A 17,404-nucleotide genomic window follows, 5' to 3' on the forward strand; every position below is an offset into this window, starting at 1 on the left:
AACAATGTTAGATACAACAGAAATGACAATGTGCTAAACAAAAATAAATGAAAAAAAACAACAACATAACATACACACATTAAAAACGTTTCAAATAAACAAAAGATAATGCTAACAAAACAAAATGAGAAGTAGAATCAAATACAAAAGAAATGTGCCAACTAAAGTACATGTGATATAAAGTTTATAAACCGCAAAATAATTATGTAGATTAATGCACTGTATACTGATACCCCCAAATCCCCCCCCACCCCCCAAATCCCCCCCACTCCCCCACATAAGGGTTGGGATTAGTTTGTGAATTTAATATACAGTTGGTTTGCTGTTTGTTTTAAAACAATAACAAATTTGGGTGTTTTTTTTTCTCTCCAAAGCAACTTGTAACCTAACACTAAATATTACACAATAACAAGTTAAAGTTGGTTTTGTTTAACAACACCACTAGAGCACATTGATTTATTAATCATCGGCAACTGAATGTCAAACATTTGGTAATCATGACTTACAGTCATCAGAGGAAAGCCGCAATCTTTTTCCATTATAGTAGCAAGGGATCTTTTATATGCACTATCCAACAGACAGGATAGCACATACCATGGCCGTTAACATATCAGTCATGGTGTACTGGCTGGAATGCGAAAAAAGCTTAATGGGCCTACTGATGGGGATTGATCCCAAACCAATCGTGCATCAAACAAATACTTTACCACTGGGCTACATTCTGCCCTGAATGTTAAATCAGGGCTTCTAGCCATGGGATCAGTGATTTAAAATATTTACTAGCCATCATTTAAAATTCACTAGCCCTACTTTACTTTAAGTTCATATAATTTTATCAAATAATAGTAATAATCAGATATGTCACTTAAATAGGGAGATAGAGTTTACAAACACTAACATTGGGGAGGACAGGATATTCATATTTACAAAATAGAATTAATTGCAACATTTGACAATTTGTTTCCACTAGCCGTCAGGCATGGCAATGGTAGTTATTTACCAGCCCAATGTTGAATATCACTAGCCACGGGAGTGGGGCTAGCCGCTAGTGACCATAATCTAGAAGCCCTGCAAACTGACTGCCAGTAACACAGTTAACTTCTCAAACTATGGGGTTTCCTTGCAGTCACTGTTCACTGTTACTATTTGTGTATCTCTTATTTCTTTATGTCAGTATATTTCCAACAAGCTTTGTATTTCTTTTGATATTCAGTACACTTTTTTAAATTGTTTTTTCTGCAGACCCCACACTAAATCCTTGTTAAAGGTGCAGAACCTAGTTTTAACTCATAAAAATGGACACTAAGTTTAGTTAATCTACAAACCTGAAACACATTTGGATAAAGTTACAACAGAGTGAAAGAAGAGAGTGTGACATTAAAACCGGGAAATTTCCTCAAGTCTATTTGCCTAGAACTCAAATCAATAACTGCTACTTCTCAGATGTTTTTAAAATAATAAAAAATACATTTTGTGGTATTAGAAACAATAGGATGACAAGAAACACTTTGGTTCTACAGAAATGGATAATCTAAATAATAAAATGTAAGTAATGTTTGATTTCAGTTATCATAAACGGCTCTAACTGACAAAATATGCTTTAATGTTTAAAAACTAGGGTCTGTCTCTTTAAGAACTATGGATAAAAAAGAAATACATATCTTTTCAAAACAGAAAAGACAACACATATACCTGTATGAACATGTAGGTGCATTGGTTTTTTAAAATACCTGTACAACAAAATATTGAAAACCAAACACATAAACAGTAACAAAGTATAACAGAAGAGAAAATATGTGCAAGTGTAAAATTCATTCTTCTTCTTTGAAGACAAAAAAGGATATTGAAAACCAAACATGTTATGCAAGAAATATAAACCACAAAAGTTATAATTAAAGGGACATTCCTGAGTTTGCTACATTGTAAGATGTTTCCGACTAATAAAATATTTCTATGTTTAAACTTACATATTAAATATATTTTCTTGTTTAGAATATCAGTGTCTGTATATTCAATGTGTTTCTGGTCGTCTTAATATTTGTAAGAAGCCCAAACTTGATTTTGTCTTCAAATAATTTTGTACATACGAATTTTTTTTTTTAGGAAATAAACGAAAATTTAACCTATTACAAATATTAGAACGATCAGAAACAAGTTTAATATACAGCCACTAATATTTTATGCAGAACAACATATTTGATATGTAATTACAATCATTAAAAAGTCTCTGTTAGTCAATAACATCTTTAAAATTGCAGCAAACTCAGGAATATCCCTTTAAGATGTCCAAACAACCAAAAAACATGTGCAGGTGTCAAATTATATTACTATAGTTTATTTCAAACACAACACAACACAAACAAGATATTGAAAACCAAACTTGAGGTGCAGGAAAAATAAACAAACAAAATATATTAACAAAGATGTATTCCACTGTAGGAAAATACCATTAACTCTCTCAAAACTCTTCTCAAGTGACCTTCCATCAAGGTCATTATCACGGTCAAGGTCATGAGACTGAAACTCATGATCTGCACGAATTGTGTCAATTCTGGGTGAGTTTTTGTCATCAATGAAAGGTCCTGGACTGGCCTGACCTTCATTTTCAAGGTCACTGCTGTTTGGAGATATGGTCCTAAGTTCATCTTTCACGACTGCTGGTCTCTTTAGATCTGTTGTTAGTTAAATAAGTGTACAAAATAAAAGTAAATGTTCAGATTGACACATTACATTTGGATATTTGTATACCGTATATCGCTGTGTATTAGCCAACTTTTTAAGCCTCTATACACCACCAAGAGAAGAGGGGTTGGCCAATACACGAAGTCCACAAAACATGTCTTAAGAAAATACAACAAAATATTAGCATGTACAGAAATATGATACTAAGAACTCGTTGGTCAATATAGGCTTCAAAACCTTACTGGTGAGTTATTTAACCAGTATTTTAGTATAGTATCTGAAAGTAGTCAAGTACCAGTTTGTTTTGCTTAATGACACCGGCCTCGGTGGCATCATGGTTAGGCCATCGGTCTACAGGCTGGTAGGTACTGGGTTCGGATCCCAGTCGAGGCATGGGATTTTTAATCCAGATACCGACTCCAGACCCTGAGTGAGTGCTCCGCAAGGCTCAATGGGTAGGTGTAAACCACTTGCACTGACCAGTGATCCATATCTGGTTCAACGAAGGCCATGGTTTGTGCTATCCTGCCTGTGGGAAGCGCAAATAAAAGATCCCTTGCTGCTAATCGGAAAGAGTAGCCCATGTAGTGGCGACAGCGGGTTTCCTCTCAAAGTCTGTGTGGTCCATAACCATATGTCTGACGCCATATAACCGTAAATAAAATGTGTTGAGTGTGTCGTTAAATGAAACATTTCCGTTCTATACCAAGCACCACAAGCACTCAGGACAGAGCTAGATTACTTCCCCTTCTCGTTTAAACAAAGAACACTCCTCATCTACATACAAAAAAACTTAGTTTGTTTCGTTTAATGACACCACAAAACATATTGATTTATTAATCATCAGCATTTGGATGTCAAACATTTGGTAATTTCGTTTCAACATATCGTCTTAGTGAGGAAACCCATCTTTTCTCATTAGCAGCAAGGGATCTTTTATATGCACCATCCCATAGACAGGATAGCACACACCACAGCCTTTGATATACCAGTCGTGGTGCACTGGCTGGAATGAGAAATAGCCCAATGGGCCCACTGACGGGGATCGATCTCACACCAATCGCGCAGGTAGGTATAGAGATAGATAGATAGATAGATAGATAGGTATGCAGGTGGGTGGGTGGATGGGTGGGTGGATGGATGGATGGATGGATGGATGGATGGATGGATGGATGGATGGATGGATGGATGGATGGATGGATGGAAGGATGGAAGGATGGATGGAAGGATGGAAGGATGAAGGGATGGATGGATGGATGGATGGATGGATGGCAGGATGGATGGATGGATGGATGGATGGATGGAAGGATGAAGGGAGGGAGGGAGGGAGGGAGGGAGGGAGGGAGAGAGGCATGGATGGATGGATGGATGGATGGATGGATGGATGGATGGAAGGAAGGATGGAAGGATGGATGGATGGATGGATGGATGGATGGATGGATACATATACATGGGTGTCTCCAGGGGCTTGTTTTTAAAAGGGGTTTATATTCATACTGAACTATTACATTCTATGACTAATATTTATGTCAAAGCAAAAGAACTGTAAAAATATAATTGTTAGAAGAGAGTTCGTTAGTCCTGCCACCCCGAATAACCCTACACAACCCAGGGATGGAAACCTAAAATATGTGTTCCCTAATTATTACCATTAGTAGACATACAGTCTATTATATGAAAAACTCCCCTCAGACTGAGTACACTGAGAGGCCTGCATAAATTAAAGGAAATATCATGACCGGTCTCGGTGGTGTCATGGTTAGGTCATCGGTAATAAGGCTGGCAGGTACTGGGTTCGCGGCCCGGCATCGGTGGTGTCATGGTTAAGCCATTGGCTGGCAGGTATTGTGTTCATAATCCAGTATCGGCTCCCACCCAGAGCAAGTTTTATTGACTCAATGGGTAGGTGTAAGACCACCACACTGTCTTCTCTCTCGCTAACCATTAACAACTAACCCACTGTCCTGGACAGAAAGCCCAGATAGCTGAGGTGTGTGCCCAGAACAGCATGCTTGCACCTTAATTGGATATAAGCACGAAAATTATTTGACATGAAATGTTAATTAAAAATTAATGCAGGTTTTTCAGTGTAATCAGTCTGTAGTGGCCTTACACCTACCCATTGAGCCCTTAAGAACTCGCTCTGGGTGGAAGCCGGTACCGGGCTGTGAACCCTGTACCTACCAGCCTGTAGTCCGATGGCTTAACCACTGCGCCACCAAGGCTTCATTAATTAACATCTGTAACACAGTCTATTATATAATATACCCCACTCAAACTGAGTTCAATGAAAGACATGCATTAACATCTGCAACACATACAATATATTAAATGAAATATTCTATTCAGACTGGGTACACTTAAAGACATGCATTAATTACCATATGCAACACATACAATATATTAAATGAAATATATTAAATGAAATATTCTATTCAGACTGAGTACACTTAAAGACATGCATTAATTATCATATGTAACACATACAATATATTAAATGAAATATTCTATTCAGACTGAGTACACTTAAAGACATGCATTAAATACCATAATATTGTGTAACACATACAATCTATTATATGAAAAATTCTATTCAGACTGAGTACATTTAAATAAATGCATCACATCTGTAATACAAAGTCTAATCAGGTTGAGTACATTGATTGAACTGCATTAACCTATAGTCTGTTATATGAAATACTCCTCTCAGACTGAGTATAATTGAGATACCCTGCATTAATTAACACCTGTAACACATACAATCTATTATATCAAATATCCTACAACAACTGAGCGCACTGAAAGACATGCATTTCATTAACATCTGTAACCCACACAGCAGTCTCTTATATTAAAAATATTCTACCACCACGAAGTATACAAATCAAAACACTGCTACTAAAATTTGAGAAATCTCTAGATTTTTTAAACATACTGGCTGACTGGTGGTTCGTGTTGGACACAGTTTTCCAGATGAGTTGGACCGATGAATGACTTTTCATACTGACGCCAGACATCTTGGATGAGGAGGTCTTCGAAGTTTGATGAATCAATAATCGATTATGCATTAATATCTTTTCCAGATCACCAACAACCAGTGAATGACAAGGTGAAGTCTTAGTTTTGTAAGTTCTGGGACTCCGAGCAGTGTTCTGTGTGTCTAAATTTTTACATCTGGTCATATCTGTAAAGCCAAGAGATTCAGGATGCTTTCCAAGATCAGAATAACTGTTCAGGTCAATTTGTTCGACCGTGTTGACATTCAGTGGATGGTTCTGTGACCCATCTATTAATGGCTTGTCTTGTGACTCATCTTTTAACGGCTCACATTGTGACCAATCTTTTAATGGCTCGACATACGACTCATCTTTTAATGGTTTGCATTGTAACCAATAGTTTAATGAACTGTCGTGTGATCCATGTTTTAATGGCTTGTCATGCAACTCATCTTGTAATGGCTCGTCATATAATCCATTTTTTAATGGCCTGTCATGTGACCCATCTTTTAATGCCTCGTCATTTGTCCCATCTTTTAATAGCTTGACATGTAAGTCATCATTTAATGACTTCTCATTGGCTACATCTTTTAATGGTTTACCATTAACCACCATTGTTAATGGCTGATGGTTTGTCATTTGGTGCATGCTCTTAACAGTCTGGGATTTAATGTCAGGTATATTGGTAAACTTTGTATTAAATGCATTTGGAACAAATTCTGACGTCATCATTGTATTGTCATCATCCTTTATCGAACAATTAGTATTAAATGCGCTTTCGTCTTTGTCACTTGTATCACAAGAGCTTTTGCTTTCCACCTTTGCAGGGCTCACTGCTTGAGCTTTTCTCAAAGAATGATTAACATCCTTTAACTTCTTTTTGCCCTTCCCTGGGAGAATTTTTTTTAAATCCCTTGCCGAATTCAAATTCTCTACTCTCCAATTTTCTTTGCTGCTGTCAATTAATTTCATGACTTGAATGTGCTGAACACAGAATGGTGGTCTTGGTTCCAATCCCATTGTCTGCTTTTGTCCTACGGGTGTTAGTTCCAGAGCTTGTATGTATGGTGATAAAGCAGGGTGGTCTTTCTTTGAAGAAAACGTCTGTTGGGGTGGTCTTCCCTCATATGTCCTCCATGGTGGTAAATATGGCAGAGTCTTTCTATTTTCCTTTTGTTGTAGCTTTTCATTGGTCATTGATTCAAAACCCTGGCTCTCTGGTATTTAAATGAGATAAACTAAGTGTTAAAATGTATTTTTAAAACATGAATGTGCACAAAATGTAGAAAATATGCAAATCAATTAAAGTAAAAACATTGACATTTCCTATTTTACGATCAATTACATTACTTGTTTAATTACTTCTAAAATGATTTGTATAAATATATATAAACATACCTTCTACAGTATTAAATGTATTGAAAGTATATGCATATAAATTAATTCCAGGAATTATTTTGTTAAAGATTTTAATTAATAAACTTCTTTTTGTTAAATAAAATTCAAAGTAGTTTTACGATGATAAAAAAAACAAATAATATGCACCACATATAACATGCAATTAAACAAACTGCATGAATCAATAGTTTTGTCATGTGCACGATTTATTTGGCTTTGACATTCATGTTTGTTAAACCAGTCTTGGGAATAGCAGTCCCCCTTGTTTTGTTTAATGATACCACTAGAGCAAACTGATTTATTAATCATCGGCTATTCAATGTCAATCATTTGGTAATTTGTACATATAGTCTTAGAGAGGAAACCCGCTACATTTTTCCATTACTAGCAAGGGATCTTTTATATGCACCATCCCATAGACAGGATAGCACATACCATGGCCTTTGATGTACCAGTCGTGATATATTAGCATGAACAATAAGTAGCCCAATGGGCCCATCGATGGGAATCGATCTTAGATTGACCATGCATGTGATACAAAAGGAAGGAAGGAAATGTTTTATTAAACAATGCACTCAACACTTTTTATTTAAGGTTATATGGCATCGGACATATGGTGAAGGACCACACAGATATTGAGAGAGGAAACCCGCTGTCGCCACTTCATGGACTACTTTTTTCAATTCAACAGGAAGGGATCTTTTATATGCACCATCCCACAGACATGGTAGTACATACCACAGCCTTTGTTACACCAGTTGTGGAGCACTGGCTGAAATGAGAAATAGCCGTGCTATGAAAGATGAAAATCTAATATTGAAGAGGCAGTCCTCCTACAATTGAAATGCCTGATATTGATTAAAATAGGTCTTGTGGTAGATCTGACCCCGTTAAGATTAATGAAATGTAAGATCTATAATGTCTACTGTGCATACAAAGAAGGAGTTCAAATTACTTCATTCATTTTAATTTATTTTTGTGCTTATATACAATAAGGGTTCAAGCACGCTGTCCAGGGCATATATATATCAGCTACCTGAGCTGTCTGTCCAAGACAGTGGTTAACAATTAGTTGTTAGTGTTACTGGTTAGTGAGAGAGAAGTCAGTGTAGTGGCCTCACACCTCCCAAATGAGATCTTAAATGTAGCTCTGGGTGGGAGCTGGTATCGGGGTGCGAACTCAATACCTCCCAGTCTTAAGGCCAATAATGTAACGACAACACCACTGAGGTAGGTGTTTAAGTTAAACCAACCCTAACCCTAACTATAATCCTCTGATGGTGAACAATCTGTTAACATATAGGTGTTTAAGTTAAACCAACCCTAACCCTAACTATAATCCTCTGATGGTGAACAATCTGTTAACATATAGGTGTTTAAGTAAACCAACCCTAACCCTAACTTTAATCCTGTGATGGTGGACAATCTGTTAACATATAGGTGTTTAAGTTAAACCAACCCTAACCCTAACTTTAATCCTGTGATGGTGAACAATCTGTTAACATATAGGTGTTTAAGTTAAACCAACCCTAAAACTAACTTTAATCCTGTGATGGTGAACAATCTGTTAACATATAGGTGTTTAAGTTAAACCAACCCTAACCCTAACTTTAATCCTCTGATGGTGAACAATCTGTTAACATATAGGTGTTTAAGTTAAACCAACCCTAACCCTAACTTTAATTCTGTGATGGTGAACAATCTGTTAACATATAGGTGTTTAAGTTAAACCAACCCTAACCCTAACTTTAATTCTGTGATGGGGAACAATCTGTTAACATATAGGTGTTTAAGTTAAACCAACCCTAACCCTAACTTTAATCCGAGTAGAGTTACGAGGCAATACCGTTTATCTTGCATGAGTGAATTGATGGTGTCCTTCGTGAGTAGGAGTTGGGTATTCTGTTTATTACTCATTATCAATATTTATCATTTAATGGAAGATTTTCAAACTATACTATTATTAAAAACTAGTTTGCAAGTTGAGAACAAGAGACAGCATTGCATCATAGCTGTGACGTACATATCGCTTATGACGTAAAATTAGTTGTTGACATGACTGCATGCCGCCATGGAAACTATTCTTACAATTAATTAACGGGTGCAAGCACTAAAATAATCAGCTACATTGTATAACAAACAGTTCAGAGCATACTATACTATTAAATTGGTGTGATAAACAATAGACATAATAATATGTATTTAATAAATATATTATTTGAGAACGTCCCTCTGATTAACTGACATCATTGTAAATGACTGTGAAGCACTGAATATAACATCAAAATGTATTTAGGGGAAGAAAAAAAAAAATCTTTCCCTGGGGAAAGATCTTTTTTTTTTCCCCATTTCTCTCTGCCCATATGAGTAATAATTAGTGAAATATAGGGACAAACATATGTTTTTCTTTGTGATAAGTATGAAACAGCAACTCATTATTACAACAACAAATAAATAACATCAAAACGGAACCAACAGTCATGCAGATAATTCACAAAGACAAAACAATAAAGTGCTGGTAATTTCAAAAATCAACCTTCTGCAGAACCACTATCCATCAACATCCACGATTGGTCATTTTCTCTTTCAGTTTCCCAAGCAGTAAGTAAACTGTCCTTTGATTGGTCCTTTTGAAAGAGCTGTCTGCAATAGTCCTTTAGCTTCTCAAGTACTTCATTCCAGTTTTTATCATTCTTGTTTTTATGCAACATGTTCTGTGACTGGGCACTTTCAATCCATTCCATCCAATCAAATATCAGCTCCAGAGTTTCTTCTGATGTCAGGGTAACAACTTCCTGTGTTTCTGATTCAATGATGTCATCTTGAAGTAATCTTATTAAGATTTTTTCCATGACTTCCATAAAAGACTCATGAGAAAGAATATCCTCTCTGTTATTCTGATACAGAAAACTAATAAGATTGTTCATGAAATGCCTAATGGCATTAACTCTGTCTGAATCCATGTCATCTGACGGTTTTACTGTTCCAGAACTATTTTCATTCTCACTTTTGTAAAGTTCATCTTCACAAATTTCAGTAGCTTGTTCTTTACTTGTTGCAACATAGAAGTCAGCTGTCCTTAGTGTTTTCTCTTTTGTTGATTTATCAAAATGATGCCTTAAAGCTAGATAAATTGCTAAATATTAATAACAAATAATTTACAAAAATAATTTTTTTGATCACATGTGTAAACTAAAAACTTACCGTAACCAAAATTCAACATCAGATTTACAAAAATAATTTTTAAATATCATTAACTCCAATAATTAATGATCTAACTACAATTACCTTGATTTGCATCCCAAAACAATCCTGTCATATGACAAAATATCAGGAATCAAGCTTAACACAGAAACCTCTGGCCTGATAATAATGTATAATACTTATAAAATTTATGAAACCTGTTTTTGTTAAATGCTGGTGTTTAAGCATTGTAAATGTATGTAGTTACCTGCATGTAAGACATAAACAGCCTTTGTAAACTGAGCCCTTGAGTCTAGACTCAAGATTCTAATAGAGTCTGAGATTTCAACACCATGGCAACGCCATACAAATTGTATGTATGTGACATCATTACAGATTTCAGTCTAGATTCTAAAGTCTTATAAGTATGGACCCAGCATCTAGTACAGTGAAACCTATCAAAACCAGACCCTCTGTAAACCGGAATTCCCTCAAAACCAGACATTTTTCATGGTTCCTTTTCAAATATCTGTGCAGAAGAGAACCTCTCTAAACCGGATACCTCTTAAAACAGGACTTTTTACTTGGTCCCGAGGGATGCACTCAACACATTTTAATTATGGTTATATGGTGTTGGACATATGGTTAAGGACCACACAGATATAGAGAGAGGAAACCCGCTGTCGCCACTTCATGCATACTCTTTTTCGATTAGCAGCAAGGGATCATTTATATGCACCATCCCACAGACCCCCAGACAGGATAACACATACCACGGGCTTTGATATACCAGTCGTGGTGCACTGGATGGAGCGAGAAATAGCCGAATGGGTCCACTGATGGGGATCGATCCCAAACCGACCGCGCATCAAGTGAACGCTTTACTACTGGGCTACATCCCGCCCCTTGTTTTCTAATGACGCACTCAACACATTTTATTTAAGGTTATATGGCGTCAGACATATGGTTAAGGACCACACAGATTTTGAGAGGAAACCCGCTGTCGCCACTTCATGGGCTACTCTTCCGATTAGCAGCAAGGGATCTTTTATTTGCGCTTCCCACAGGCAGGATAGCACAAACCATGGCCTTTGTTGAACCAGTTATGGATTACTGGTCGGTGCAAGTGGTTTACACCTACCCATTGAGCCTTGCGGAGCACTCACTCAGGGTTTGGAGTCGGTATCTGGATTAAAAATCCCATGCCTCGACTGGGATCTGAACCCAGTACCTACCAGCCTGTAGACCGATGGCCTGCCACGACGCCACCGAGGCCGGTTGGTCCCGAGGGTGTCCGGTTTAAAGAGGTTTCACTGTAGAACGAAGTTAACTTTCTACATGACGTCAACATAAGAATCCAAAACATAATATTTTAAATGAAAACAAGTGTATGAGTGAGGTTTATCACCTACAAGGGTCATATTTATCGTACGATTTCCCTCGTATGTCATAACTAAATCGTATGTCCTCCTGACATTGTTGTTTAACGATTGGCTGTTGTAAAGAGTACATTTGTTTCTGATTGGCTGACACGACATTCCACAGATACTACTTTCTTCATAATACATTTTTATTTTGAGTGTAAGCTGATCACATGCCGTAATGACAAATACATGTTTTTAATTAATTTAATAAAACATTAATTGATTATTTATGATAACTTGTATTATATTACGATGTAGTTGTGACACATCAAACACTTAATTATGAATATAACGTTCACAACTATTAGAAATCTATACTAAGGTCGACGAGTCACTTTTCGCACCCTTGTTTTGGCTTCGTACATAATAAAATAATGTAGAATATCTTACCGTAATTTCACTTGAAAGCCATATTTAGTAAAAGGTAGAATGTTTTAATCACAAGATTTTCTTCAAACACATTCAGGTGCGTTAATAATGTTCAAAAATAAATAAATTCAATAACAATTTTGAACTGGAATTTTTCCAGCATTCTTAAAATGGAAACGTCATGTACCCAATTTATAGTTATTGTAAGGAGATGCAAAGTGACGTCATTGGAATACTGACGTCATTCAAATTCAAAAATAATTATTTCAATTACTGTGTACTTGTTTGCTTTTTAGTATACACATGCTTTACAATTTACAACTGTTGATACATGTGTACTCTTTACTTATGGGCGTATAAATACCACATTACTTTAGAACAGGTTGTGATTTGGTTTTCAAGACATCAATGAACAAACATTACTCTGCCGTTAAGGAAATGTTAGTTTGTAAACAATGACTGGAATGTTCATTTAGCAAGACAGTTCTACGGTAATAAACAGAATATTACATTCGTGTCCATGACAGACTATGTTTACGACACTTGTGCCTAAATTATCGCATTTCCCGAGCGAGGCACTCGTGTCATAAACATTGACTGTCATGGACACTCATATAATATCCTCTATATATGATATGCCCCTCTAAAGTAGGTCGCAGTGACCTAGTTATGGTACGCAAAACACCGCTATCCTAAGTTGTACTTGCATGCAAGGTTTGATGATCCTATATGAATTGATAAGGAAGATATGACCTGGACAAAGATTTCCTTTAATGTGCAGTAATGTGGGAAGAGTAGGTCACAGTGACCTAGTTATGGTATGTGACACACCACCATCCCAAGCTGTACATGCATGCAAGGTTTGATTATCCTACATCAATTGATTATGAAGATATGGCCGTGATAAGAATTTTCTTTTATGTGCAGTAATGTGAAAAAAGTAGGTCGCAGTGACCTAGTTATGGTATGTGACACACCACCATCCCCAAGTTGTACTTGCATGCAAGGTTTGATCATCCTATATGAAATGATAAGAAAGATGCTCCGGAAACAAAAAGCTTATGGATGGACAGACAGACGGACGGACAACGCCATACCATAATATGACCCATCAAAGATGGGTGTATTAAAAACATCTGTTGACACATATACATAAAGTCAGAATATTGTCTCAGTTCACCTGACTCCTGTAACTGTGAAAATTAAAGTTCAACTGAAGTCTGTAAATTGAACTAACCTGAAACAATCTCACTTGCCAGACCAGAATCTGGAGACAGGGGCTGTTCTAAATCTTTCCTAGAAAATAAAACACAAAAAAAGATAAGGAGAAAAAAAATTAAAAGTTTGGCAATGTGGAATGAATGAATGAATGAATGAATGAATGAATGTTTAACAACACCCCAGCACAAAAATACATATCGGCTATCGGGTGTCACAAATTGTAAGCAATGTGGAAGCTGTGAGACAAACATGAAAAAAAAAAATGAAAAAAAAAAAATGTTTTATTTAATGACGAACTCAACACATTTTATTAATGGTTATATGGCATCAGACATATGGTTAAGGACCACACAGATATGGCCTTTCATGCTGCCTCACCCTACTTTTTCTCCTTTAATTTCCTTCTTATTCCCCACAAAACCCCTGTCCCCAGCCCCAATCTCCCACATCTGGGAGCTCATCCTATTTCTCAACTTACATTGCCATTTCCCATCAGCTTTTGCTGGTGATTTAGTTTGACTACTTTGGGGAATATACAGTGGTTATTTCTATTTTAATAGCATTCCCTGCACTCAAGTTTATATAAAATGTAAGTTGATATGGGTAACTGTATCAACTTAGTTTATGAATTTGTTTTCTATTATCAAAAACTCTTATCTGATATGACTTTTGTTACTAATGAAAACTCAGTTTGAAGTGACTTTTGCTGCTAATGTTTATGTATCGTCTTATTATTGCCAATCTAATTAAAATTAGCTCCACTATTACATGTGGATCTAACACCAGCCAGTTGGAGCTCATGTCCACCAATCAAAACCTTACTTGCAGAATCCTGCCAGTGATTTAAAAATAATTTGAAAACATTCCGAATTATCCTGAGGGTATACAACATGTTTCGTGTGAATTACGAATGCCTTAAAACATGTTTTATTTTATAAAATAAATAATTTGTAATATAAAACTGAAGATTGATTTAGGTTTGGGTTTTTTATAAATAAATAAATAATTTTTAATGTAAAATTGAAGACTGATAACCCATCCCGTACGTATTGGTATGGTTCGCTGTACTGCGGCCACTAAAATAGACTTGCCCGATATTTTTAGAATTTGTATGCTCCCAAATAACGGTATAAAAGGCGAAGTGTGATTGGTCAATATTTAAATTATTATTTACAGATGAAATGTTACCTGGACACTGGGGACTACGCAGTGTTGTTAGTTTTAAATCACTGGCAGGATTCTGCAAGTAAGGTTTTGATTGGTGGACATGAGCTCCAACTGGCTGGTGTTAGATCCACATGTAATAGTGGAGCTAATTTTAATTAGATTGTATTATTGCCTAACAAAGTAAAAAAAAACCAACCACACATTTATTTTAACAATATACTTGAGTAAACTGACTACTTAATATTCGCCTAATGGATGTCAAGCAATTGGTACTTTTGACAAACAGTCTTCAAAGAAAAGCCCCTACATTTGTCCATTAGTGGCAAGGGATCATTTACATAAACTTTCCCACAGACAGGAAATGTTTTATTCAACGACGCACTCAACACATTTTATTTACAGTTATATGGCGTCGAAATATGGTTAAATGACCACACAGATATCGAGAGAGGAAACCCGCTGTCGCCACTTCATAGGCTACTCTTTTTGATTAGCAGCAAGGGATCTTTTATATGCACCATCCCACAGACAGCATAGTACATATCATGGCCTTTGTTACACCAGTTGTGGAGCGCTGGCTGGAACGAGAAATAGGCCAATGGGGCCACCGACGGGGATCAATCCTAAACTGCCCGCGCATCAAGCGAGCACTTTATCACTGGGCTATGTCCCGCCCCTCCCACAGACGGAACAGAACATACCACTGTCTATGTTACACATTATATCAGTTCAATCTTTTGACCCAAACACTTCAGGTGAGCATTTCATCGATTGACCTAGATCTCACCCCCCACCCCCTATTTAAACTTTAAAATTGTTAAATAAATATTATCATTTGCTGCAGGCTAAAAACGTCTACTAATATCTTTACCTGTTTCTTTTGTAATGAGCTTCATAATCATAATCGTAATCGTCTTTCTGCAAGAAAAATAAATAATAATAATATTTTCTGGCTACAACTGAAATTGTGAATCCAAATACTGTGAAACTCCTCTGAACCGGACACTCTTGAAACCAATTAAAACGTCCAGTATTAAGAGGTATCCAGTTTAGAGAGGTTCTCTTCTGTACAGATATTTAAAAGCGGGCTGCAAAAAACATCTGGTTTTGAGGGAATTCCAGTTTACAGAGGGTCTGGTTTTGAGGGAATTCCAGTTTACAGAGGGTCTGGTTTTGAGGGAATTCCAGTTTACAGAGGGTCTGGTTTTGAGGGAATTCCAGTTTACAGAGGGTCTGGTTTTGAGGGAATTCCAGTTTACAGAGGGTCTGGTTTTGAGAGGTTTCACTGTAGTTCTACTTTAAAAAAAAAAATTCAGTCAGCACAACCAATTAGTATGTTACCGGCCTCGGTGGCGTAGTGGTTAGGCCATCGGTCTACAGGCTGGTAGGTGCTGGGTTCTGATCCCAGTCAAGGCATGGGATTTTTAATCCAGATACCGACTCCAAACCCTGAGTGAGTGCTCCGCAAGGCTCAATGGGTAGATGTAAACCACTTGCACCGACCAGTGATCCATAACTGGTTCAACAAAGGCCATGGTTTGTGCTATCCTGCCTGTGGGAAGCGCAAATAAAAGATCCCTTGCTGCTAATCGGAAAGAGTAGCCCATGTAGTGGCGACAGCGGGTTTCCTCTCAAAATCTGTGTGGTCCTTAACCATATGTCTGACGCCATATAACCGTAAATAAAATGTGTCGAGTGCGTCGTTAAATAAAACATTTCTTTTTATCTTTCAATTAGTATGTTATGCTGTATATCTCAGTCGTAACCCATTCAGTTACTATTCCAGTTATGAAATCTTTACTTGACGGTAAAATAGGCTGCTGGTCCAAATGGAAGATTAAAATTTGTTTTCTTTAACGACACCACTAGAGCACATTTATTTATTAATAATCAGTTATTGGATGTCAAACATTTTGTGCTTTTGACATTGTCTTAGAGAGGAAACCTGCTACATTTTTTCATTAGTAGCAATGGATATTTTACATGCACCATCTCTCAAACAGGATAGCACATACCATGGCCTTTGATATACCAATTCTTTGTTCAGGATTCTCACTGGCCTTTCTCCATTGGGGGTCATTTGAGCTTTCTTGTGAAATTTGGGGAGTCCCATAATAGGATTCCTGTCCAAGTTCCAGGCTTCAAAAGACACTTTCTGAGGGTCAGTGAGATCCCTGTTTGTTAATGTTATATTATTTTAGAACGTTTTGATAACAGCTTATTTCTAAACATTGATTTTTATTAAATTTGACCATTGACAAATGTAAAAATCTTGCACATAGTGGGGTTGTTTTCTTCCATGCATTTATGAAAACTACCAAAATGCACATTTGTCTAAGATTCGTTATGCTTGTAAAAAATGTTTTGCCTTAAACTGTTGTTTAAATCATTTAAGTTAACAACATGCCACAAAGTCAACATCTTACAATAGAAGAATCTGTTGGGGTTTTTCTTTACCATATTTTAAGAAAAATTCAGAAAATACCTGCTGATCTTTAATGAATTTTGCTGAATATATTTGGATTCTCTGATCTTACCTCTCTTCGACCTTTCTTCTTGTCGCCAGCTTTCGGTACAAAGAAATTAATTGTCTTTCTCTCTGCCTTCTTCACCTGAAATCGGTCTGGTTCCTTGAGGAGAAAAATAACAATAAAATTATATTTAACCATTTTACTGCTTGGCTGAATGTTGTAGTCATTCTACTGTGTCTCTGTCGTCTAGAGTGGTTAATTTATAGAGCTAAAAGGATTAATCAATGGTAATTAGTAGGTATTAACAATTTTAATAAAATTATTAATAAAAGTGTTAACTATAGCCCTTGGGTGGAGGGGGGGGGGTATACCACTGGAGGTTAGGGGTAGGGTGCTTAGGCGTAGGTGGTTTCGGCCGTAGGTGGTTTCAGCCGTAGGTGGTTTCGGCCGTAGGGCGAGTTAAGGTATGTCCGGGAGGCTGCCATCCCCCCCC

General features: G+C 36.7%; 1 protein-coding gene across 1 annotated transcript in view; it reads right to left on the reverse strand.

The window, feature by feature from the left end:
• The window catches only part of LOC121377955, a 57,788-nt gene that overhangs the window by 4,996 nt on the left and 35,388 nt on the right, over positions 1-17,404 (reverse strand). The window contains exons 9-11 of the mRNA XM_041506049.1: positions 16,978-17,070; positions 15,312-15,358; positions 13,290-13,348 (exon numbers count right to left, since the gene is read on the reverse strand). Of these exons, the coding sequence (XP_041361983.1) occupies positions 13,290-13,348; positions 15,312-15,358; positions 16,978-17,070 (199 nt within the window). The remainder of the gene's footprint in view (positions 1-13,289; positions 13,349-15,311; positions 15,359-16,977; positions 17,071-17,404) is intronic.

The sequence above is a fragment of the Gigantopelta aegis genome, chromosome 7, assembly GCF_016097555.1.
Source record: "Gigantopelta aegis isolate Gae_Host chromosome 7, Gae_host_genome, whole genome shotgun sequence".
Classification (NCBI taxonomy): Eukaryota; Metazoa; Mollusca; class Gastropoda; order Neomphalida; family Peltospiridae; genus Gigantopelta; species Gigantopelta aegis.